General features: G+C 36.5%; 1 protein-coding gene across 5 annotated transcripts in view; it reads left to right on the top strand.

Annotated features, from left to right (window-relative positions):
* Positions 1-26,512, top strand: part of IL31RA (interleukin 31 receptor A) — a 68,429-nt gene that overhangs the window by 23,714 nt on the left and 18,203 nt on the right. For 4 of the 5 annotated variants that reach the window (XM_031965182.1, XM_031965175.1, XM_031965190.1 and 1 more), the window contains exons 5-11: positions 8,007-8,167; positions 9,944-10,095; positions 12,205-12,361; positions 13,650-13,732; positions 16,458-16,674; positions 20,021-20,203; positions 23,470-23,571. In XM_031965182.1, the coding sequence (XP_031821042.1) occupies positions 8,007-8,167; positions 9,944-10,095; positions 12,205-12,361; positions 13,650-13,732; positions 16,458-16,674; positions 20,021-20,203; positions 23,470-23,571 (1,055 nt within the window). The remainder of the gene's footprint in view (positions 1-8,006; positions 8,168-9,943; positions 10,096-12,204; positions 12,362-13,649; positions 13,733-16,457; positions 16,675-20,020; positions 20,204-23,469; positions 23,572-26,512) is intronic. The other variant, XM_031965197.1, reaches the window with a different exon arrangement.

Consider the following 26,512-nt stretch of genomic DNA (forward strand, 5'->3'; position numbering starts at 1 on the left):
ACCCATAGAGTGTGAAAAGCTCTCCAGTTTATACAGCCTTGTTGATATACATTTTTGCAAGCGTGATCAGTGTGTACACAGTAGACAATTCCCAATCATCATTCAGAGAAGCAGCTCTTGGACATTGCATATGCATCTGCCAATGGGAGGAGATCCATCAATTCAGCAGCTCGCTCACAGGGGAAGCCACTGGCTGTGACCCTCAGCTTACACCCATTCTCACAATCACAAATCAATGCTCCTTGCTCAACAAGGGCGTTTCTGCAATGTGGCAGAAAATTTATTGTGCATCAAAGGTCGAGGTGGCCTTGGTACTCCCTCTTAGCAGAATCCTGTACCTTTGCAACCTCCCCTCCCCATTTTATCTTTAAGATAAAAAGTCCATTCTTGAGCTGCAACTTCTGAAAGGCTGGTGGAGAAAGATCTATGAAAGCATCTTAATATTACAGGGCAAAAACAAAGCAGCAACAACATACCAACACACAGGGCAATCCGTGATTCTAATTTTAAACATCATGAAAGACGTATTATCAAACCAATGTTTGATTTTTTTCAGCAGTTTTATCTGGATTCACATTGTAATTGAGCCTGGAGTTTCAATAACTCTATTTCCAATGATACTTCTCTTTTTTCTAATGGGCTTAAGATCTGTTTCTCACTTTTGACAGGAAGCACAACTCTCTATGAGCTCTAGTGATCACAAATACAGTCTGATTTTCAATTTCAGCATACAATTCCAACAAGTAATATTGTAAAAAAAATCTAATGTTTCTTTGATAATAGTTACAGAGGCTCCCCACATAAACACATTTCCCTCTCAGACAGGCTTTAGTGACTTCTTGTGCCATTTGTCCAAGAACCAGGGTCCAAGATGTTTTTGTGCCAAACTGCCAGTCCAATTCTTGAGTGAGCAGAATGTGTCCCAGGGAGGCTTGTGAGGGGCCAACCTGATGATCCATTATGTAGACACACCGCTATAACCCTCCCGCGGATGAGGGTGTTGCTATGATAGGGCATTCCCTGCATGTCCAGTATGTGTCACATGATACCCCCCCCCCCCATGAGACAATTCTAGAGCCTGGTGGGTCCAGAGCCCACATTTTGGCCTCTGTTGCCAATCCCAATTGTGTGTAACAAATCCCATGTATATAGAGAGCATCTATCTAGTGGTCTTGGAGGCACATTTTCTCGTCCTGTTGGATGGTCGCCTCTTCTTCCTTCTTTTTCTCTTCAGTTCTATGGACAATTTTAAGATGTCTGATGGGGATCCATTGCTGAAGATTTTCTCCTGTGAAGATACAAGCATATCCTGGCCCCCACATTAGTCCCTCCCATCCTTCAGGACTCTTTTTCATTACCATAGTCTCGTTCTTAGGAGGCCTTCTTAATGAAGATGGGGTGTTATCTTTGAGTGATTCTCTATCTATGTTTACCAGAGAGTATTTCATAGCTGGACTTAAATCATTTGAATCAAATTTTAAGTAATTTATTGTGTACACTGCTTTATACACTACCTCCAATTTCCCTGTTTTTGTTTTTTGACAAATCTCTTGAGGGTGTGATTAGTCTTTTCTACATTGGCCTGCCCTGTAGGAGTATAAGGAATCCCCAAAATATGATGTATATAGAATTCCGATAAGAACTGTTTTAATATTTTTGAGGTATATGAGGGTCCATTATCAGTCTTAATGGTGTGTGGGATACCCATAGAGGCAAAACAGTGAAATAGGTGATTTATTACATGTGAAGCAGCTTCCCCTTCTTGAGAGGATGCAGAAAAAAGACTAAGTATCAACTATAACATGAATGCATGTTTTTCCCATATGTGTAACATCCATTTGCCATATATCATTTGCCCTATCACCTCTAGGGTTAGTCCCCAGCACTACAGGTCTTTGAAAATTATATGTTGATAGTGAGAAAGCAAATTTATCCCTGTTCTCAGGGTGAAGAGGGATAGAGTAAAAGCAATCCTTAATATCTATTATCCAGAAGGGCCATTCCCTGAGGATTATGTTTGGGGATAGCAAACCTGCCTGTAAAGAATCCATGTCTTTCAAGACTGAGTTTGCTTGTCTCAAATCTGTTAACAATCTCCATTTGCCAGATTTTTTCTTTATAACAAATACAGAGGAGTTCCATGGGCTATTTGTTTTCTCAATATGTCCTAATTCTAATTGTTCTTGTACTAATTGAGTTAGAGTGGCTGTTTTCTCTTTAGACAGAGTCCATTGTTCCACTCACACCAGTGTGTTGCTAGTCATTTTTAGAGTGATGAAAACCATAGCAGCAATGACCCCTCCTAAAAATCTGTGGTAATTTTCATCCTTAATTGATGTAATATATCCTTACACCATAAGTTAATATGTAAGCCATCTATTATTAAAGGAAAAATGGCTCCTATCTTTCCATCTTTTTGCCAATTTACCAGTTCAGCGGGCATCAAAGCCTCCTACTTTTACTGCCTCCTACCTGTACCAAGGGGGCCACTGAGAAGCAGCCACCACAGTCCTGTCAGCTCCAGTGTCTACTAATCCTTCAAACTGTTGGTTATTCAAAGTAAGGATCAGTATTGGCTGAGTGAGTGTGATTGCCTTTGTAAAATATATTTGTACAATGGCTTCCGAATTTGGATGCATCTGTGGGACTAATTCACAAGTATTATCTTCTGTTTTAACTGTAAGTTCAGATGGAGTGACTATATTCCTTGAGCTATACATTGTCCCTTGTTAAAATATATCAATATTAATCATAGTTACAAACACAGGAACTTCCTCATTTATTTGTATGCCTGAGATAGCTAATGAAGGCCAGGGGAGTGGAGGATTTATAACAAGGATTTTTAATTGTTTTCCTCTTTGATACTGTTGAATGGGCACTTCACAAACAGCATGAAGGGGTAGGTGGTAATAATCATTGCTCCTGAGTTTTATTACTGTGATTGTCCCTTCATGTTTAAAGCTGCATACCTGTTCCTCCACTTCTGATTTATATCTGTCCCTACTTGAGCTGTCATTTCCCAATTAGTTTGGGGGCCCCAGTGCCACTAAATTGCTCAAAACATAACTTCATGCTTGCTCCTGGAAAAACCTCAGTGGCAGTCAACCGAGTCTGTTCTAAAAATTCTGTCATCCAGAACACTGCCTGGCTGGCGTTTACACTGGCCATGCGAGTGCTTTCCAGTCACTGGGGCACAAAATTGCCTGTGACCGTTTCAAATTGTCCTTAAACTAGGTTAGAACTTTTAACGGAAGTGGTTCATGTCTGTCTTCTCTGCCCGGGTTAAAAGGGTCATCCTCCTCTATAACAGGATGTAATTCTTCTCACTCCTCTGTGTCTTTGCCTTGATCTCTAGCCAGCTGCAAAACTTTTTGAAGTGAAGGTAAAGAATATAACTGATTACCTTCTACTTTTTGTCTACTAGGGGTTGCTGCAGTCTTTGTTTTGTATTTCTGATCCTGTTTTCCTCAGTTCTTATTTCATTTTTTAGGCTTTGAAAGGCTGTAGGTCTGGATAGACACAAAAATAAGGCAGGGCTGAAGGCGGTGGAGGCGGGGGAGGCCATTCATTATCATCCTGCTCAGGCTCAGGAGAAGGACATCTGCTGCTAAGAGATGGACCTGTCTGTGCTCCAACTGTAAATTTCCCGCCCTCCTTTTCTGGTTCTGATTTCAGACTTTGTTTAATGAGATTATTTTGTATTTTTCCTGGTCATTTTTTATCAAAGACAATGAGCTGTTCACCAAAAACAATCCATCTCTCACAATTATAACAGCCCTCCTCAGGTAACCATGGAGAAACTTTGTGAGCAATGTCCAGGAATTTCCTAATGTCTCCTAATTGAACTGTGCATCCCTGCTCTTTTATACATTTCCATATAGTCCCAACATATGCTTCCCTGTCTGAGGGAGTAGGGTGCCTATTTTCTGCCCATTAGGTTGCTTAACCGCTCTCTGCCACATTCTGCCTGGTCTGGAAACAGCGCAGGTGGGGGGGGGGGCTCTCCCTCTGCAGTCCTCACATAAAGGGCCTTGACCACATTGCAGTGCTTGGCCAGGGAGTGGTCGCTCTGGCACCCTCTGGGTTCCTGTCCCTGTTTCCAGGTGCCAGTTGTTTTGGGGCTTTTAAGAGCTCTTGGAATATGAGCCCTTTGATCTCTGAGGGAGATGAATGAGGTGGGAGACTCATAGGGTGTGAAAAGAGCTCCAGGTTATGATGCCGAACAGCCTTGTTGATATACATTTTTGCACGAGTGAGTGTGATCGAAGTGTGAACAGCAGGCAATCCCCAATCACCCATCCAGAGAAGCAGCTCGTGGGCATTTCGTATTCATGGCATCTGCCAATGGGAGGAGAGCCAAGGCAGCAATTCAGCAGCTCGCTCACAGAGGAGAAGCCCTGTTCAGGCATCCCTGCTCACGTAGCCACTGGCTGGGACCCTCGGCTTACACCCGTTCCCACGATCACAGATCACTGCTCCTTGCTCAATAAGGGCCTTTCTGCAACGTGGCAGAAAACTCATTGTGCATCAGAGTCTGAGAGGGCCCCGGTACTTCCTTTCAGCAAAATCCCATGTCTTCGCAACAAAGCAAACTATGTCTCAGAGCACGATCTCCATTATACTTGAAGTGCTTTTTTTTCAATGATGAGTCCGATGATTAGATATTACTATAAATCATGCAAGGACAAACAACTCAGGCTTAGGGTTAGGATGAATGGGAATTCTGCTGTAACTTCTCTAATCACAGAGGTCTCCACAGATATTTGTTATGCCTATTGGAGCAAGGAAGGCAAATAAATGATGATACTGAGAAGAGACTCTTTGCTCTTAAGGGATACTACCCCAGCCTATCAAAAATAGGCTCCACTTTCAGTATGTTCCTACATTTGTAGCAAGATCCCAAATGGTTCTAGTGGAACTTCATCTTTTAATGTGGTTTTTGTAGTCTGGCACTGCTTTTGGAGAAAAAAATAAAATATTGCTCTTTTTAAAAAAATGACATATAGGGAATCATTGATCTCACAAGAAACAAAAACACACATGATCATGATTCAGATACGGATGCTATTGGAAACTAGCACGTAGACCATTGCACAGGTTCCCCACAGACCATGAAACCAGGTAAAATGTATTGTCTTGAGGGCCCCAGGGGAGGGTTGGATTCTGGCAAATGTGTTCTTATGTTATTGATTTGTAGCATTTGCATCCATGAGACATGGTGCCATGGACACAGCACATACACACAGACAGACACATGACTTCTTGGATAAGGAAAGGAAAACACGTCAGAACATGACCTCACTGAAAAATGATTTTTCCTACTTGCGGGAAACTTGAAGGATTAGATAGCATATTGTATGCAAGCATGATAGTATATGACAGATCTTTGTCAATTGTATAATTCTCTTGTAAGATAGTAAGGCCATGTGTGAAGATTTTAACCTTTCCGTTCCATGACTTTTGTGTGGTTATGAAGTCTAATCTTTTGCCAAAAGTCAAGCTCTTATGTGTGTGTTTGAGAATTATTTTCCTTTGTCCACTCAGACAGCACCTTCTCTTACACAGTGATTAAGCGACTTTATGATAACAGAGACAGAATTCTCATGAATTCAATTGTTATATAATTCAATTTTGCAGATGACTCCCAAATCCACCCATCCAATCATATTCCCCTTACTTTAAGTCCAGTCCCTCATCTCCTACTGTCTTCTGGACATCTCCCTTTCTTACCTAATTAAATTAAAAAAATATGAATTCAACAAATAACATATAAAATTAGCATTTCCATTTATTTACAAGGGAGGACAGAGAAGAGCATTATACCTGAAACCATAATATATATATGTGTATATATACATATGTATATATATATACACACACATAATATACTGCTTGCTTTTCCTTTTAAGGATACAATTAATTCAACATTAATTAATACAATTAATTGACTTTCAAAGCTTTTTTCCCCCTGCCCTCTTCTGTGCATTTTTTTATTGTTTCAGTGACTCTCTTTTTTGGGGGCAGGGGGAAGAGCAACCCTATTACTAGTCATTTTTTCCTTCCCTATTTCTCTATAATACAAAACAAAATAAAACCACCCACAAAAACCCTAAACCCCAACCCCCAACCCCAAAACAAAAACAAAATCTTTGCAACAAATATACATAGTCAAACAAGACAAATTCCCAAATTAGCTATGTTTGAAAACGTACGTCTTATTCTGCACTTTCAGGCCTTCAGGAGGTGGGCAGCATACTGCATCATCAGCACTATGGAATTTTTCTTGCTGATTGCATTGATCAGAATTCTTAAGTTTTTCAAATTTTTTCTAAAGTTTTTTTTGTTTCAAGTTTTTCTTTATAGTTTTATTATTGTACACGTTTTCTTAGTTATCCTCACTTTGTATCAGCTCATACAGGTCTTTCTAGAATTACTGGATAAATTTATAGCTCCACCATCAGTGCTTATTTTCCTATAGCACCTAAAATAATTGTCATTTTCTTTTTTTGGTCATCTTTGCAAATTCCATGAGTGTGAGGAGTTTATTTTGCATTTTTCTAATTATTAGTGATTTGTAATATTTCTTTGTATGGTTCTTAACAGCTTGGATTGCTTCTTGATTTCATTGGAAAGGCTTCTAGCATTTTTCTATTACAAGTAATGTTGAGTTTTGGTTTTAGAAACATTATTTGTTATAGTAAAGAAAGATTCATTTATCCCTATTTAAAAAAACAGAAATGGATAATGTCAAAAGCTTTTAAAAGTATCTATTGATATAATTGTGTTTTAAAATATTTTTGTTATTAATGTGGTATATCTAGTTTACAGTTTTCCTTATATTGAACCAATTCACTTCTGGATATGTCCACCTGGACATTCTTTTGTCATCTCTTACTTAATATGTCTTATTTTTTTCCTTCACCCTCTACCGTTTTTTATTTATGTTATGGTTGCCATTATCCTTTTAGTCACTCAGGTTTGCAAATCTTGGTGTCATCCTTAACTCTTCTCTTAACATCTCTCCTTTTAGTCAAATAATTGTTGGGTATTTTTTTTTAATCTAATCACATTTCTGGTCCATCTCCATTTCTTTTCTTGCTGCTTTGTTAAAATTCACTTCACTGCATTAATTTATCCAAGTCTTCCCAGATTTTGTTTATAATTGTCCCCTTTATAATTTTTTATGGCATAATAATCTGCTATGACATTCATATAGCATACTTTGGTTATTCCCAAGTGATCCACTGGTAGTCTTATTTGTATAACACTGAGTATGTTAATTAACTTAGGTAGTATTGTTATTTTTATTATATTGGTTTGTTTTATCCTTGAGCAATTAATATTTTGTAATTGTTTAGATCTGTCTTCATGTCTGTAATTGCTGTTTTGTAATTGTGTTCTTTTAATTTCTATGTACATCTTGATAGGTAGACTCCCAAGTATTTTGTATTCTTTCTAGTTATTTTGAATGAAATTTCCCTTTCTGTGTCTTCTTAGTCCATATTGTTGAAAATATGCAGACATACTGATGATTTATATAGATTTATTTTATATTCCTCAAATCTACTAAAATTAATTGCTTTATTTAGTTTTAGCTGACTGTAGAATTCTTTATGCACATCATCTAACCATTTGCAAAAAGTGATAATTTTGTTTCTTCTTTGCCTATGCTTACTCCCTCAATTTCTTTTTTTTGTCTTGTTGCCATTGCTAGCTTTAAAATAAATAGTAGCAGTGATAATAGACATCCTTGCTTTACTCCTGATTTTATTGGCAACAACACCAGTACATGTAATTCTAGCTCATGGTTTTGGATAGATCATATCTATCATGTTAAAGAAATGTCCATTTGTCTGTTTTCTAGTATTTTTTAAAAACAGAAATGTCTGTTATATTTTGTCCAAAGTTCTTTTTGTATCTATTGATAATTATGTTTTTTTCTTATTATTAATGTAGTCAATTTTGAATCACTTTAAATTAATGTCTAACCATTTTCATATTTAAAGTGGAAAAACAAGAGACTCATGCAGAAGTGAGAATCATACATCATGTTCTTTCTTCTACCCATATTTGACTTATCCTGATATTTACTCCATTGAAGTGGAAGCCAAAAATGTTTTTGGTGAACAAAAGTCTAACGTAACATATTGGTACTTGGAACACATAGGTGAGTGTGAGCTGGTAGTATAAAAAAGTTTTATTTTAAAGTGTTTGTCTGCATACTTATAGAGCCAATAGATTCCTAGCTCAGGAGTGTCTTGTGTAGATGCTACTATATATACCACAAGAAAAGTACCTTGTCAGTAAAACAAAACAAAGGACCCCCAACCAAAGCCAAATGACAATACTTTGGGAAAGAAAACCTAAAAGAAAAATGAACTCTATTTTCAGTGACTCCAGTCTCTTTCTTCTAGTATTAATTATGCTTAAAATAATCAATTCTTCCTTGATAATATAGAAGGGAGAAAGAAGACAGTAAAACTGTCCATTCTTTCTCATACTTTCCATTTGTCCTTTTAAATGTTTTTCTTTAAATTTATTTGTATTTTATGCTTTTTACATTGCTTTCATTTCTAAATACATTCCTCCTTTCTCCCTTGCATAATGAAGCATTCCTTGCCACAAATTAAAGAAAAATTCTCATTAATTTTTGCCTTTCTCAGTCTCTTGATAGAGTTAATCTTCATTCTGGTATTTTAAATGTTAGCTATTATTTTAAAACAACCATATAGAAATATGAATGTGTCAAATTCATATAAATTATATGTTTCTTAACTTCCAACATGTCTATGATACAAATGATTTTATTCACACAAATATCTATGGCAATTTTAGTTTTTCATATGGTTTATGGTCTCATTTATAATAAGAATAAAGGACAGTTTGAATTAGTGAGAATTCTGGATTAAAGAATATCTTTAAGGAAGAAAATTAAAAGCTTTTGTTAGTGAACTAATTAAATTTGTTCACAGTAGTCTTGCTAAATCTACCTTGACATAAGATAAAAACCTTTTTGACTTATTCATTTTACTTTTTTATATGTGCATGAATTTGGTCTTTTATATGTCAGTGAGTTATTTCAAGTTTTAAGGACAATTGAAAAATTGTCTACTTTTATATTAATAACTTATGTTTTTATAGTGTAAATTGCTCAAGGAAGAACTTTCTATCTGAGAAGAGATATTATGAAACCTGGAAAGCAGTTTGTCAGAAATTATATTCAGACTTTCAACTTATATTACTATGCTAAGCTCAGAATGTTTATAAAACTTTTACCGCTTACAAACTCCAGAGAAGGGAGGGAGGTGATGATGAAAGCTTAAAATGGAGAAATTTCATATAATGATGTTGAAAAACTTTTGCAGTTACAAAATCAAAGCAAATAGATGAGAGGGAAAGTACCAAGTACCTCTGAAAAAGATCCGAGATCCAAAATATCTAAGGAACTGGCATAAATTTGTAAGACTAAGTGATATTCCCCAAAGGATAAATGTTTGTGAGATAGGTGCAAACTTTTCTTAAAAGACTTGGAAATTGGAAGCAACCATGTGAAAGATTGGATTAAATTAATAAGAGAAAAATAGATCAAATCAACTCAAGATTTCACGTCATACATATTCAGCAAACTGGCAAATATTACACTGATGGAAATAGTCAATGAGTCAGTGCTGTGGTTGTAGAAAGACAGTCACATTGATTTATCATTTAGAATAGAGGGGATACTCCATAGGAAAGTGGGCATTTTATCTTCTTCCTCTCCTCTCTGAATCCCTTTTGCTTATCCTTGTCTAGGCTAGAATATATATTGATAGTGGACCTAAAACACCTATGATTTAAATCAGTTTTCAGATTTAATATTTTTGAGTTTGAATTACATTATCTTTGGCTATGCCTTCTCATCCTTTTATACATATGATTTTTTTGTTCCTGTTCTTATTTTCAGTGAAAATAGAGCCACCTACCAATCTAACTGTGGAACCAATCCCAGGTGTTAAACATATGCTTCAAGTAACATGGGGAAAACCAAATGGGGTACCTGTTTCAGATTCATATATATGCCAACTGAGATATAGGAGAGTGAATAGTACTAATTGGGTAAGTTATATGAAATGGAGCTCCTTTTCCAGACTTATCAAATTAAAGGTAGCTTGGATAAAAGCAAATTATGTATATAATAGGGACTTTCTGACTTTACACTGAAAGTAGCTGACAGAGAATGATAAATCCCCCTCCCCACCTCATTTTTCTATTTTGCTTTTTATGTTGTGAAAATATACTGTTGTTACCGTTTGTAAAATGAGACCTGTGCCTCTGTGTAAATCTGAACAGATTAAGTCAGTAGATTCTGAGAAAACGCAGTGTCAGGCCCAAAAGTGATAAAGGCAATTATAGGCATAAGAATAATGTAGGTAAGTAACAATCAGTAGCAGTCAATTTTATGAAGTGCTTACATTTATTATGTACCAGACACTGTGATAAATGCTAGGGATACAAAGAAAAGCAAAACCATAATCCCTGTCTTTTGAAGATCTTAACTGTGAATAGAACAGACAATATGCAAATAACCATACGTATTATACACATACACATTTTTACATAAACATATATAATGTGTGTATTTATATATATATATATAATTCATAATTAAGTGGTGGGGTCTGTATTCTAGTCCAGTGGATTTGACAATTCATTTACTTACTGTGTTAATTTATGAAATATTGACATTATTTAGAATTGAGTTCTGCATGTGTTACTAAATCATTTGTTGCATATTTATTTTATCTACTCTCAGCAAAGCTCTTTCTCTCTCTCTCTTTCCATTTATATGTGTGTGCATATATATATATATATGTGAGTGTGTGTGTGTGTGTGTGTGTATGAAATTCTTTTCTTCCTTCCTAATTAAATTCTCTTTTCTACTCACCACCTGGGCTATTCCAGATTTTTTTTTCTTCTCAAGCTTCTTCTAGTACTTCTTTCTCCACTGTTTCAGCTGAATTCCTTGCCTTTATTAAAAAAAAAAAGAATCAAAGGCCATTGCCTTAAATTTCCTTATTTACATACTAAAATTCTTTGACATTATGCCCCTTTAATTCCTTTTTCACTTTAGTTTTTGATGAAAAGAAGGCCTTTTTCTGTGTCAAGACCAGCTCTTCTGCCTGAATTTTTGATCCTCTTCCTTTTATTTCCTTTACCACCCCTCCTTTCTCACTAATTTTCAATCTATTCTTATGGATTGGTTTCTTTCCTACTACCTACAAATATGCCTAAGTCACCCCTTCTTAAGAAAAAAAATCTTACTATATATACCCAAACTGTCATCCTATATTTTTATTCACTTTCAAATCAATAATCAATCAATTAAAAATCTCAGCCAAATTCCTTGATAAAGCTATATGTAGTTACTATCTTTTCTTGGTCTCCTTTCACTCTGACATAGTACGATAGGATAATATATTTAGCACTGAAAGGATCCTTTGAGACCATAGAATCCAATCTTCAATTAAAACAACTCTGGCATTACACTTCATACCCATGGGATTGACAGAAGTGAAAAAAAGGTGAATGGCAACTATTGAAGGGGCTATGTAAAAACAAGAGTGCATTATTGAAGGAACATTGAAGTGGTCCAGCCATTCTAAAAAACAATTTGGACCTATAATCCCAAAGATACTAAGATGTTCATATCCTTTGTCCTAGCAATACCTTTCCTGGCTTCATATTTCCAAAGAGATCAAAGAAAGAGGATCCATTTGTGCAAAAATATTGCTACTACATTTTGTATTGGCAAAACATTGGAAACTTAGAGAGTGCCCACATATTGGGGGATGGATAAGCAAGTTATGGTATATGAATTTAATAGAATACTATTATGTCATAAGAAATGATATGCTGTACTGTTCAAGAAAAAAATTTATAAACTGATGCAGTGTAATGAACAGAAGTAGGAGAACAATTTAGATAATGATAACAATATTAGATAGAAAAACAACTTTGAAATAATTTAGACCTCTGATAAAGGCAATGACAAACCACAATTTCAAGGGACCAAAGATAAAACATGTCACCCACTTCTTTTTAAAATATTATTTAATTTTTATTTCTAAGTACATGTAAGAGCAATTTTTTAGCATTCATGTAAATACAGTGGTGGGGGGGCAAATTTAGGTTTCTTTTCCAATTTGTTTCTGTCTTTTTCTTCAGGAGCTAGGCAACCAAAGATTGGAAAATGAAAGACCATATAATCTCACTGGATTGCTGCTTCTGCAGCAATATGCCATCTCTATGCAATGTCAGGTGGTCACCTCAGAATTATGGAGCAACTGGAGTGAAGAGAGAATAGGAACAACTGAAGGACTAGGCAAGCTGATCTTTTATTACTTATTTTTATTTATTATTAATCATTATTTATTATTATTGAATGGCACTAACACAGGATTAAGAGTCTGAAGACCAGACCCTAGATCTGAGCTCTGTCACTTATCTCTGTGACCTTGGACATCACTTCCTTTCTCTGGTTCTATAATATTGACTATAATGCTGGCCCTAGGTTGTCACCAAGCACACAGGCCTGAGGGCCAGCCCCAAATGCCCAGGCCTGAGAATCACAAAGCCCAACTCTAAGGTCCCTAGAATCACTGACCCCCAATCACCAAGTCTGACTCCTGTAGCCACCGAGCTTGATATCATAGCTTCCAATCTGAAGCAAAAGTCACCAAGTCTGACTCCAAGGCTATCATAGTACTAAGGTCACAAAGCCCAATGATTCCAAGACTTCCAAGCCTGCCAGGACCACTGACCCAAACGTACCAAACCCAGAGATGTTGGAGTTAAGGTTAATAGTCCCAACCCTTAAAAATAGATGCTTCAGAATAAAGGGTCTTGTTTAAACCCTAAACCACCATTTTTTTCCTCTGAAGAACATGGTTATTCACTATTTTGTAAAGATAAAGGAAATGGTGAGTCACAAGAAAAGAGATAATATAAAAATTAGTCTGTTTTGTGCTACTCAGGTCAAATCACATCTGGGGTATTTTGTTCAATTCCGAGCATTACATTTAAAAAGGGACAATGAATGATAAGATAGAGTGCTTTCAGAAGAGGGTAGCCAGGATCTTTATACCTCTTGAGTTCATATTATGAACACTGGTCCAAGGAAATGAGACTATTTGGTCTACAGAAGACTTAGAGAAGAAGTAGTAGGGGTTTGAAGGTTATCAAATGAAAGAAAGGGTTTAAGCTATTCTTGACCTCCGAACTGCAAGTTGCAGAGAGGAAAATTCAGGCTTGATGTAGGGAAAAAATTCCTGTGTTAGAGCTGCCAGAAAATGGAATGAATGTTCTCCCTCAAGGGGGAATCCCATCTTGAGCAATAGAGAGGGGATTCTTGTTCATGTGTTTGGAGAACTAGCTGGTCACTGTAACTAATCACTTTGCCTGACAGATTGAAGTTATTCTTGCCATCTCTGCTCCCACTTCTCTGATTTCATGTTCTTCAAAAGCACAGATACAACAAAGAGCTTCCAAATGGCATCTTCCTTAGCAGCAGCTTGGTGGATTCTTTTAAGTCCTTTTGTTCAATAAATTTCCTGCCCAATTTATGATAGTAATTTGGGAAAACCAATCATCTCACACTTCATTTTCCACAGCTCCAAATTCCAGTTTGGACCTTTGGAGAATTCTTGGGCCAGCTCAGCCTGATGGAGGGAGAACAGTGCAGCTGTTATGGAAGGTAATGCTTCTCGTATCACACAGTAGGTTCCACTAGTCTATTAGAACTTCATAATCTTTTTCATATTCCCTTGCCCAAAAGGCTCATGAAATCCTCCACAGTTCACAATTGTCTTTCTAAACAGAACAAATTCTGTCTAGCCCTACATAAATCATCTGCAAGGATAGTACCTACGATACTGAAGAAACTATTCAACAGTGTAGATCACAATTTAAATGCCATGAGCAAAGCTCTTGTTAGATTGTTGTTGATGTTTTTGTCCTTAAAAAGGTACATCACATCAGGGAGGTAGGTGATGCTATGACATGCAAGTGAATTGGATTGAAGTGAGGGAGGACTTCCTCCTTGGGACTTCACTCTAAGATCTTTCAGTTTGAAAAGCAGTGATTTAAGAACAGGTGAATTGGTTGATCATTGTAGGTATTGGAGTTAGTTCTCTCTCCAAAAGGAACAACAACAGTTTGTAGCAAGTCATTCTTTTAGAAAAGGACCATGAGAAAAGAGAGAATAAAGATGTAGAGTTGATGGAATAGAGGTAATGAAGAAAAAAATAAAGAGGAGAAAAGGAATGGTAGAAAGATTACAAGAGAGAAGAGACGGAAAAGAGAAGAGATGAGAAGAGAAAAAATGGGAGGAGACAAGGAGTTAGGAAAGAGAGAAGAGAGATGGGAAGAAACGGGAAAGAGGAGAAAGAAGAAAGGAGACAGAGTAAGTGAGATGAGAGATAAATACTTACTTGTAAGCAATGGAAAGTGAGGGTAATGACAACTTTAATGACTTCCCTGATACTGGAATAAATAAATATCATCATTCAACAGATGATGTTGCCTATTTTACTGAGTGTAAAAATCTAATCCATGGCCAGCATTTACTATTCTTTTCTGTAGGGATATCGTAGAGTGACATATTGTAGAATTAGTTCATTGGGACCCTGGGATTTATGTGCACTGGCACAAAAGAAATAGTTTTGGGAAACTTCTAGCTACCCCAGTTGTTTCTTGCAAATTTGAATAGCATGCCAACATGTCTGCCTATTTCAGAACAACCCAAGGCTGAGCAAAAGCAGGGAAAGGCCAGACCCAGTCTGTGATCTAGATGAAAAACACATTTCTTTGAGTATTTCCTTCTTTGTTTTTGTTTTAATTTTGTCCCTGGTGCCTTTTTGTGGAGTGTCTTTTGTTTGTCAAAATTGCCCTTGTTTTCTTATTTCTGAAGGAACCTGATAGTCTGACAAATTGATCCTGGCTAATGCATCATTTTTTCTTTCCCAGGTGACATTGGTATTTTTTAAATGTAGGAATATGATCCTCAAGTAACAGTGATTTTATGGAAGGAGAATCCAATGTTGAAAATTTCAGATTTTTGGCAGGATGGCCTGGCAGTAGGGAAAAAAATCTGTAAGCAGTGGGACTTCATGAGTCCTTCATTTGTTTACAAATTTAAAAAAAATCTGCACTTAACAAATGTCTCTATATACAAAGTATAATAGAAAAAGATGATTACATATGAAACCATGAATTTCTATTATGTACGAAAGTTTTATTTTTTTTAAACATAGAATAAATTCAACCTGTAATTTCAAAACTGTCCTGCTTGTCTATGTTATCTTCTAAACTTCCTTCTGACCTCTCCTGTGCAATTTCTTTTAAATGTTTTAAGGTTTCTATTTATTGACTGATTGATTTTTGTGGATCAGCACTCTTAGTATCTTTCCTCCTCCTAATTTCTTCTGTACATTGGAAAAAGAAAAAGAATACCTAACACTATTTCTTTTGTACCAGTGCACATAAATCCCGGAGTCCTAATGAACTAATTCTATAATACATGACTCTACGATATCCCTACAGAAAAGAAATTTGCTTAACAATGCCTATTTAAGCAAAATATCTGATTCTTTACTCTGAGTCAATTATCTTTTTATTAAGAGGTAAATTATTTGCTTCATTAATGGTCCTCTGGAGTTATAGTTGGTCATTCTATCAATTAGAGTTCCTAATTTGTTTTTTTGTTTTTACAGTGTTATTATATGGTGTTATATGAATTGTTCCCCTACTTCTGCTCCCATTACTTTGCATCTATTTATATAAATCTTTTCAAATTTCTCTGAAGCCATCTTTATGTCTTTTTTTTTTTTTGGCTCTTTAATTGTAAGCTGGTGATTGCTCTGTTTCCCTAGAGCAAAGTGTTGGTTAGTAGTTCTCTGGCCCTTGTTCAAGAGTCTGGTTTGAATAGTGACTGCCCTAGAGTGGAACTAAATGAATAGGTCAACTCTGAAATCAATCTATGCTTGTATTTTTCTGTTATATGGATGGCCTAGGAACAGGTCATATTTAGAGATTAAGCAAGAATTGGTCTTCACAGCATCCATATGTGACTATACCAGCCTTTTGTGGGATTAATCAACCATTGATGGGGTTAAGTGAAAGGAGGTTAGAGAGAGGGAGCTGTTAAAATTGATCTAAGTCTTCTTAATTACTTGGGTTTCATGGTGGGTACTATGACCTCTACAGCACTCACATAAATAGGGATCCCCTTAAAGGGTTTTATAATCCTAAAAGGAGTTATCCTATTTTAGCCACCTTGTGCTATTTAGTATCAAAGCATAATTTCTTGGTTATAGAATCAGTCCCATAAATCCTTCATCATCACTATTTCCACAAAATGTCTATTTTCAGTGACATCTGGTGTGACTTTTGGTAGTAGTTTCACTATTATTTGTGTGTAGGAGGCAAGAGCAGACCCGAATGTAAGGAAAACACTTGGCTACAACATCTGGTACTTTCCAGAAAATGAGACCACTGTTAAGGAAACAAAGATGACGACCGATCAACAATTTAAATTACATCTGGGAAGTGCTGCCTACCTGGTGACTGTGGTGTACAGTACGTTTGATGGTGTGTCTCCAGAAGCGACACTCAGAATCCCGGCTGTTCATGAAAAACGTATGTTACTTGTAATAGAATAGAAAATACTTTGATTTTTGACTCCACCAAAATAATTGTCATAGAGGGAACTTATGTTTAAGGGAGACACTTTTGGGGGCATTAAGGTGGGGATGGGGAGAAGAGTTATCATTGTTGTTATTCAATTGTTTCAGCCTTTGTGACCACTCTTTGTGGCCCCATTTGAGATTTTCTTGGCAAAGGTACATTTCTTGCCATTTCCTTCTCCAGCTCATTTTACAAATGAGGACTTGAGGCAAATAGAGTTAAGTGACTAACTTAAGGGGGTTACACAGTTAATAAGTGTCTAAGGCTAGATTTGAACTTAGGAAGATGAATCTTCCCAAGTTGCCCAGAGTTATAATTGGAGTGGGTTAATTTCTAAATTTAATGATACCTGGATGATAGCCTAGATGGAGCTTCTTGGTACCCACCCTCAAAAGATCTGAAAATGACTTCATGAGAGGGAGATGTGATTACAAAGCTAGTGAAAAAGATACATAGAATCAACTAAAACTCAGCAATCATTTATTAATCCATTTTAGGATAGAGTGATTTAAGCCCCAGATTCCTACAACCTAGGATCCTGCTAATCAAAACCGACTAGAATAGACATTGAACTAAAGCTGTTGGAACAGTGAGAGTTTAGATGCTATTCTTTCTATCTAGCCTTATATTGGGCATTTTCCACAATGGTAAGAAAGCAGGAAAACTGATTTGTAGGAAACAGAAAATTAAACATTCAAGCAAATTTTAAGACTTTATCTCTAAAGGGAGGTAAGGTGAGGAGACAGTGTTTAGGGTGAGGCATTCAAGGTAGGAGCCTGAAAAAAATTAGCTATCCTAAGGCTTATGGAGTAGAAACAAGAACTAGAGGGGCGGCTGAGTGGAACACTGGGCCTGGACCAGAGTTTAAATCTGACGTTTGGCACTTAATGCTATGTGATCCTGGGCAAGTCATATAATCCTGTTGACCTTAGTTTTCTCATTTGTAAAATGAGCCGGGCAAGGAAATGGCAAAGCATTTTAATATCTTTGCTAAGAAAATTCCAAATGGGGTCTTGAAGAGTCAAATGTAACAGAACAACATAATAGAATTTAAGTTTTTAGAGATGATTTATGAACTGGGAAGCTAATAGACTTCAGTCGTTTAGACTTGAGTGAATGGATATTTTTGGAACCAAAAACCGTTTTAGCAAAATGTATATTAAAACACACAAATATGTCATCTTATAATCGTAATGGTAATGATAGCTAACATTCATATGGTACCTACTATGTACCAGGTACTGTGCTAAGTATTTTGCAACCCTGGGAGGTAAGTGCTATTATTATTCCCATTTTATAGATGAGGAAACAAATACCAATCTCTAGGGTTCTCAAAGTGTAGTTACCTCTGTTCACAAGTTCTACACTTTTGAAGATAGTAGCTGTTGCCTTTTAGGGTGATGTTTATTCAATAAGAATCTTACAAGATCCCTACACACTGGCAAAACTCAACCCTCTTCCTTTTCTTATGTATTTTCATTCAACAGACCCTTACTACGTGAATATGGTACATTTAAGATGTCCATATGCATGACTTAACTGTATAGTTTTTAAAAATTCATGACCAGTGAAGTAGAAGAAATTTAATTAAAATGCATTATATAACAGTGTACTGGCAAATGAGAGTCCAGCCCTTAGGAGACTGTGCATTATGCTTGACTTAATGCGGTCCCCTAGATGGACTTTGAGGCATGGATAAGAATTGCATTACTGTTACTAGTCCACTTATCAAAAATGGATGAAAGGCTTTTCAAATAGCTTCTGAAAAGATTTGCTTTCCTTCTTTTTTCTGTTTCCTGACTGTGTTTAAGTAGGATGAGCTAATACAGATCTCCAAGAGGTAGAGGACCTTTTCTCATTTAGAGATAACATGAAGCTGCAGAAATGTGACCCTACAGTTGCTGAGAAAAATGAAAACAATATTGATGATGAATGTAATCTCATGAGCTTCAGAAGTTTGGAAGTTACCCTCTTAGCCCTGAGGAGCCATCAGAGCCTTGAAGCAGAGATTTAGCTGGTCTCACTCTGGGAATGGGACCTGTCAGGACAAGTACAAAGTTGGGATGAGGTCCCTCAGAGATTAAATGAGCTAGAAATGGAGACTTATCTGGGACATTTGCAAGAACCTCCTGGAGAGATTCATGGGGCTCTTACACATGATTTATGGATGTAATACCTTCTTTCCACAATTCCTTGGCCCCTATGTGGACCTCTACAACTTCTACCTCTTTTATGGGGAATCATGGCCATGTGCTAGCAGTGGAGTGAGTGAGGTCAAGATCCAGCAGGGGTGGAGAGGAAAAAGCACATTTAGAGACTGCAAAGTGGTGTTTTGTGAATAGGATTCTAAACTGTTGTAACATGAGGCTTTTCCTATTTGCCATGCTGAAAAAAGATTTTCTATTCACATTAGATTTCTCTTTCTCTTATAGGATGAATATGGGTTAGTGGGTAAGTCCCCAGGCTTCTCCTGGACATGGTTGATGGAACATGATTCCTAATTCTAAGTACAACTTGGCCAGGAAATCCAAGCTGGGTGTTTTTCAGTGGAGGATGGGGACAGGGTTGGTTGGAGGAGGTCCTGTGATTCTCTTCTTTCTGCTCTCATGGATTTGAAATATTTTCAGTAGAAAATCATCCTTCCTGCTCAAACCACAGCTTGAATTTGAGACCACATATGTATATTCCCTCCCCAAATGGAGCACAAAATCTGGTTCTAGTGCTGTGGTGTCTGCTGAACCTGTAAACAACATGTGAATTTACCTGGTATAATTTTGGCATCATCTGGAAGTTCCCTTTGGATATCATTTTTCTTCTTCCCCCTCATTTGATGCCTGGAATTCTACAATTAGAAATTTAATCCTTTCCCTCAAAATATCCATCACTTATTCATTAAAATAAAGTAGAAAAGCTTTAAAGGACTTTCAGTCCAGACATTTTCACACCCACCACCCTCCCAGGAGGGCAACACACATTTGGCTTTATAAGTCAATTTTACTTTAGTGTATATGGAGCATTAGATACTTTCCTAAGACTTAGTTCTTCTGGGAGATGGGGGAGAGGAAGAGGCAGGGTAGAGTAGAATATACAAATGGTACTTTTGAGAAAAAATGGAAAGGAGAAATTGGGAGGATTAAAACCCTATTTTGTCTATGTCATAGTTTTGCTGTCTGAATTTGAGCTTTCTTCCCTCCCTAATGCCCATGTTTTCTGGTTTGTGCAATGCATGCTTTGGGGCACTTTTACTGGATGTTGAGCAAGTGATGCTTGATAAGGCCAATTCCATTTTGTGTGTTAGCTCTCCAGTGCATTGAGGCTGTGCAGGTGTACCAATATCAGGACCACCTGGAGGTGTGGTGGCAAACCTCTGATGCAGAAGTTGACCGATGGGTAATTGAATGGTACCCAGATCAGGGGATGGAGAATTTGAAGAGGTCCTGGGAATTTGTCTCACAAACCAGGAACTGGACAGGAAGGGCAGGTAACTAAAGTCTTGCTTTTTAGTTCCTTGTGCAGGCTGATAGTTAATTGTAATAATTTAAAAACAACCTTCAATTTCCCCCAAGTTTAAATACTGTTAATTTTAATCAACTGAGTTTGTGCATTAGCAAATAGTTGTGAATATTACCTGTTTTTACTCTTTTAAGGCTAAAGCCAACAAGGAACTGAAGATAATTCATTTGTACTATTTTGATGAAGAATTTGAAGCAATTTTTATTTCTCCTTCTCTATGCCAGAAATGGGGAAAAAACATAGAGAATAAGGAATAATATTAAGCACCTGCTATGTGCAAGGCACTGTGCTAAGCATTTTACAAATATTACCTCATTTTATCCTTACAGCAATTCCTTTTAATAGTTGCTATTATCATCCCCATTTTATAGTTCAGGAAAGCTGAGGCAAATAGAGATTAAGTGGCTAGCCCATGATCATATAGCTAGTGAATATCTGAGACTATTGCAGGACTGCAAAACTAGCAGGAATCATTGGATTCCCTGACATTTGAAATAATAGACAATAGATTGGTTTTGGACTATTTCTAGGACTTATGGACATGTATAATTCCTCATGTTGATTCATGTTATTTGTTATGTAATACCTCTCATGTTGATGGATTTATGTATACATGTTTCAAGTGAGACCCTTCAGAAACCCTCTAATCTGGTTTGATTCCCCATTTCTTTTGGTATTTTCATCTCCCTTCCTAAGAAGTCAGGGAGGGTGTGATCACCTCTTTTTTAGGGTTCTCACCTCCTTGAGAAGTCAGGGAAGGTGTGACCATCTTTGTTCTAAAACAAAAAAAGTGGGAGATGTTATGGGCCAGAACTCTTGCACTTAAAACAAGGATTCTTACAAGGTGCTAACTCAGTGATTATCTAGTTTAGTTAGCATGGTGCTTAATAGTTCTCTAGTTCAGTACATGAACTTAGTACTTAATATAGTTCTATAAGATTCACACCTATGATGATGTAATTAAAATAGAGCATATAAAGCTGGGACAAACTCAGCCAGAGTCAGAGCCAGAGAAGACAGAGGATGGCAGGTGGGAGCTCAAGCTCTCTGAGCCAAGGAGAGAGAGATTCCATCTTCATCAGCCTTGTGGTGGCTGGCCTGTCCTCCTGCTCCCCTCACTGAGACCAAAGCCCATCTGAAGGGTCTCAAGAAAACTAACTGGGCCCTAGGCAAGGAGACAATAAAGCATTTCAAAACATGGTGCTTCAAAGCCTTTTGAAAAAGGTGATAATCTTAAATTCCACTATAAGGAATGAGTGAAATTCAACAGGTATAGACACTGAGGGCATTCCAGACATGACAAACAGGTTGAGCAAAGCAATGGAGTTCTGAGAACACAGAGCTTGTTGTAGGACAAAGAAAAGCAAGCAGCTTGGAGGTGGGAGTCAGAGGAAGGAGTGCAAGAGTGCACAAAAGGGAACTAGAAATAAGGTTGGAAAAGCTAACTGTCTTGAGTTATAAAAAGTCTTGAATGCCTTGGTAGAGTAGTCTGAACCTAATTCAGAAGGTAATAAGGAATCACAAACAATTAAAAGTCTTGAATTTCATTTTATTCAGATATAAATATATCCAATTAGATATTCAGATGTGGGGTGGGGTAAGTTAGAGAATGGTTGCTCAGGCTAAAATAAGGACCTTAACTTCTAGAAATGCACTCCTTCCTTTACCCACAGTGCCATTAGGTGCACAAGGGGAGGGTAGAGCCTCCAACTTTCAGGGCAATATTTGTTAGGAACAGTGCTGCCAATCTGGCACTCATCAGACACGTACATTCAATCTAATTGTCCAGCTAAAGCTTTCAAAATCATTGATCTTATCTAGGAGGAAGGAAGAATACAGGAGCTCATCAACCTGTTCCATGGCTGTTATGCTGTCAATCAAAGGATTAGTTGTCAGTGTGTAAAAGCTATGTTAGAACTGTATGGGACCTGAAGAAGCTTAGAAATTTTCTACTTTGAAAGCCCCCCTCTCATTTTACAGGTGAATAAACGGAGACCCCCAAACCAAATCCACATTGAAGTGGGTTGTTCTTGTTCTGCCTAGGTTTTTTTTGGTCCTGAGAAGTTTTAGTTCTCTCTTCTTAACCGGAGAACATTATTAATTAGTGAAGAAATAAGAAACCTTTTTGCCAGAAGTACAAGGTTTTGCTCATTTCCCTTAGTGAAACAATTTATCAGAAAATCAGCAATGGGCAGAACACTTGCAGAAAGGGCTGGAAAATACAGAGCTCATCGTTACAGCAAATAATCTGTCAAGAGGTAAATGCGTGTGTGTGTGTGTGTGTGTGTGTGTGTGTGTGTGTGTACAGGTATATACATAGATATGTAGCATTAGTGTACCTGCATTCATGTGTAATAAACTATAGGGACTAGACCTGTGATTTAATGAACATAAGGAACTCTAGATGGTTCCCATATAGGTAACCATTTTTTTTCTGTTATTTATAATCTGAGAGAGTAACCTGGCTTCCTCATTGAGAGGTTGTGATCTGTCCATGGTCCTATGCCAAATATACACCGAGGCTGTTTCTCCCTCCGCTAGACCATGTTTCCTCTCCTAACAAATATAGTATACGTGAACAAAAACTAATAGTCAAATGAACAAAAGTAATAAGTGGAGTCTTATATAAAACCTTCACTATTTATTGGGAGTACAACTAATGAAATGACTGACAATAACCAAGCAATAGATGCTTCAGGGTCAATCTGAAGATCCACCATCCTAGGCATCCAAGAAATGTGGTTTGTTGGATCTGGAATCATGCTGATTTGAGTTCAAACCCTGCCTCAAAGACTTTTACTACCTGAATAATCTTAAGTAAGTCACTTAAACTCTGCCTTAATTTCTTCAACTGCAAATAATAGCAACTACCTTCCAGAATTTGTATGAAGGTAAAATAAGATAATATCTATAAAGTGCTCTGTAAACCTATATATAAATATAGCACTATATAAATACTGTAATAACAATATATAAATATAATCAATATAATATGCATTACATAATAATATAATTCCATATAATTAATCATTATTAATATTAATATTACTATCTTCAAAATTGATCAAGTTCAATCTCCTTAGCAGGAGAGGAAAATGAAAGCCAATCAACTTTTAAGTGATTTGCACAAAATCAGCCGGTCAGTAACATAACTCCTCTGTCTCTTGACTCCTGGTAAAGGAATCTCTCTTTTCAGCCATTTGAGGGCTTACATTTGTGTTTTTCTCTTTACAGAAAACTTTGTGCCATTCCAGTGTTATAACATCTCAGTGTATCCCATGGTGGGGATTGAAGTTGGTGTTCCATATTCCATCCAAGCTTATTTCAAAGAAGGGAGTATGTATGAACAATATAGCATCTCTTGCATTTGTAGGGGTCAATGTGCATCTGAAGTGCTTTCAATAATGGGACAAGGATGACACTCTTCCATAGCTCATTCATCATCTTCTTTGTTGTCCAACCTTCCACACTATGAGCCTGGATTTGTAATGCCAGAGAAACTGAGGCAAGATAGAGATTAGAGAGTTTTTAATATTTTATTTGAAAGGGAGAGACTTACTGGGACCAAATGGATCCATGGTTTGGTTCCAGGGCTGAATGAGATTATCATCTCCAACCAGCAGCGAATGTGAGTTCTCAATGACATATATATATTACTCTAAACTCGGGTGGACAAAGGGGGATGGAGTCTAAAATCTGGTGAGTGGGAATCTCCAGGCAGGGACCATCAATCCAGTTCTGACAGGTTGGGGGTAAGACCATAAATTCTAACAAATTGAGAGTTAAGGAGGTGTCCAACTAGAGCTAGGAATTCTTGACTTAGGGGATACCAATTAAGTATCTGAAAAAGTACATCTGGATTTTTATCTTTTGGAATGCCAGATCTCCACAGCCCTAATTATCTCAGTTCTAATGAGCAGAAAAGGGAAGTTGCGACCAGGGAAACTGAGGCAGAACAATTGGGGAAACTGAGGCAGGGCAATTTAGGGAACTGTGACACAACAGATTGAACAATTGATGCCAGTACTTTAGGATAGTTAATTTGGCCTTTGTGTAAAGGATAGACTAGAGATAAGAGAAACAATATGGGTATGTATTTTGACAGAAGAGATGCTCTTAGAGATAGAAGAAATAGAGTGAGGCAGAAAGGTAAGAAAACAAAGGGCATTGTTGTGAAGCTGTGAATAGTTTAGTTTGACTAAGCACATTTGTAGGGGAGGAGTAGGTTGTTTGGGGCCACATTATGAAAGGTCTCGAATATCAGATTGGACTTGAATTTTAGTAGCTAAATATAAGCCCTTGAAACTTTTTGAGTCAGGAAGTAGCATGATTGAAACTTTTTTTTTAAAGTTAAATTTTAAAAATTCAGTTGTTTTGGAATCAGAGAATTATTAAAGGCAAAACTGTATACATATCTATCCAAATATAACACTGATTTATATAAATTTAAGAACAATCTTTGAAAAGGTTTTAAAATTTTATTTAATATGTGTAGAAGAATTGCATATGTTTAACATATGCTCACCTGCCGGCTCATCTGCCATCTAGGAGAAGGGAATAGGGGGAAAAGAGAGAAAAAAATTAGAACACAAGGTTTTGTAAGGATAGATGTTGAAAAGTATCCATGTATATATTTTGAAAATAAAAAGCTTTAATTAAGACAAAACAAAAAAAAACCCTCACAATTTTATTTTAAAAAGTAAGAAAAAACAGAATAGAAAAAAGACAGAAAAGGCAAATAAACAAAACAAAACATCACGTGTTCAGCAGAACATCAGGGAAGATTTAAAATATAAAATAAAAAATGTCCATTTAAGAAATTATATTCATGAGTGTACAGAACAATATATTTAAAAATAAATTGTAGCTATATTAAAAAGTCAATATCCAAATGCCATGGAATGAGAAGTTATCAAAATATAAGGACTCAAAAAGAAGAAATCAGAATTGAATGGGCTCAAGAAGTATATCATTTCTATCATCCCATCTGCTCCAGGGGTGTCAATGAACTACAGAAGATGAGTTTACACCCCCCAACTTTTACTTAATTATAAAGATATCCATCTGCATAATTATCCATATACAAATAAACCTATAAAATAATAATAGCAAGATAATAACTTGGCTCCAGATAATTTTATCTGTACTCCATTGAACAGGATAAAAAGAGTGACATGATAATGATTGATGATGATAATGGTGTTGATAATTTTAAAGGCTGACACTAAGTACCTGCCACTGGATTTATTGAATGTAATCAATCTTATTTTTATCTCTGGATGGAACCAATGAAATGACCAAGGTCCATGGGTGACATCTACCTGAATTCAAATGACAATGCATCAACAAAGAAATGTCAAAATTGGCCGAGTCTTGGTCTGTTTATGGAAGCACAAATTGACCAGGTCATTGCTTCTAGAAATTACCTAAAGGTCATATTTTTATTAGGAGCCCATTCTTACTTATCAGTGTTATGTCTGTGTAACTCATGTGATACTAGGATGAAGTATAACATTATCATCCCCATTTTATCATCTCCTACTGGTGTGGTCTCAAAGATGCTTTGAGTGAGCCTATATTTCCACACTCTTATTCAGCTGTAAGTGTATTTTTTCAAACAAAGGAATCATTTGCATGATAATCTGCTGAATCTAAAATAACAATAGTAGGATACAAGCATTTAGAAAAAAGTTATTATGTACCAGGCACTATGCTAAGCACTTAACAAATACTTCCTCATATTCATTTGATTTTCTCAATAACCCTGGGAAGTGAGTGTTATTATTATTCCCATTTTACAGATGAAAAAACAGAGGCAGACAGTAAGTGATTTGCCCAGGATCACAGAGTTATTAAGTATCTAAGGTCAGATTTTATCTAAAATCTTCCTGACTCCAGTCCTAACTCTCTATCCATTGTTCCACCTAACTGCTAAAACCATTTCTATCTGAATTATATCAACTATAAGATAATAATAATAGTAATGATAATCATTACTATTATTATAACAACAATAATGATAGAATTGTATAAATATCATTACAGAGTATAAATAGCAGTAATTTACATATATCTAAAAAGACACCATCTACTGGCTAGAATCATGTGCCATAAACTCATTATTCTTCATAAATGGACATATGACAAATCCTTCTATTACAAATACACTTTCTCCTTTCCTGATACCTGGTCAGACATTTTATCCATTATATCACTTAGCTGCTCCATAAAAGTTTAACACTTAATAAATCAAATATCCAAAATTATAGATCAAGAT

The sequence above is a fragment of the Sarcophilus harrisii genome, chromosome 1 (genome assembly GCF_902635505.1).
Source record: "Sarcophilus harrisii chromosome 1, mSarHar1.11, whole genome shotgun sequence".
In the NCBI taxonomy this organism is placed as follows: Eukaryota; Metazoa; Chordata; class Mammalia; order Dasyuromorphia; family Dasyuridae; genus Sarcophilus; species Sarcophilus harrisii.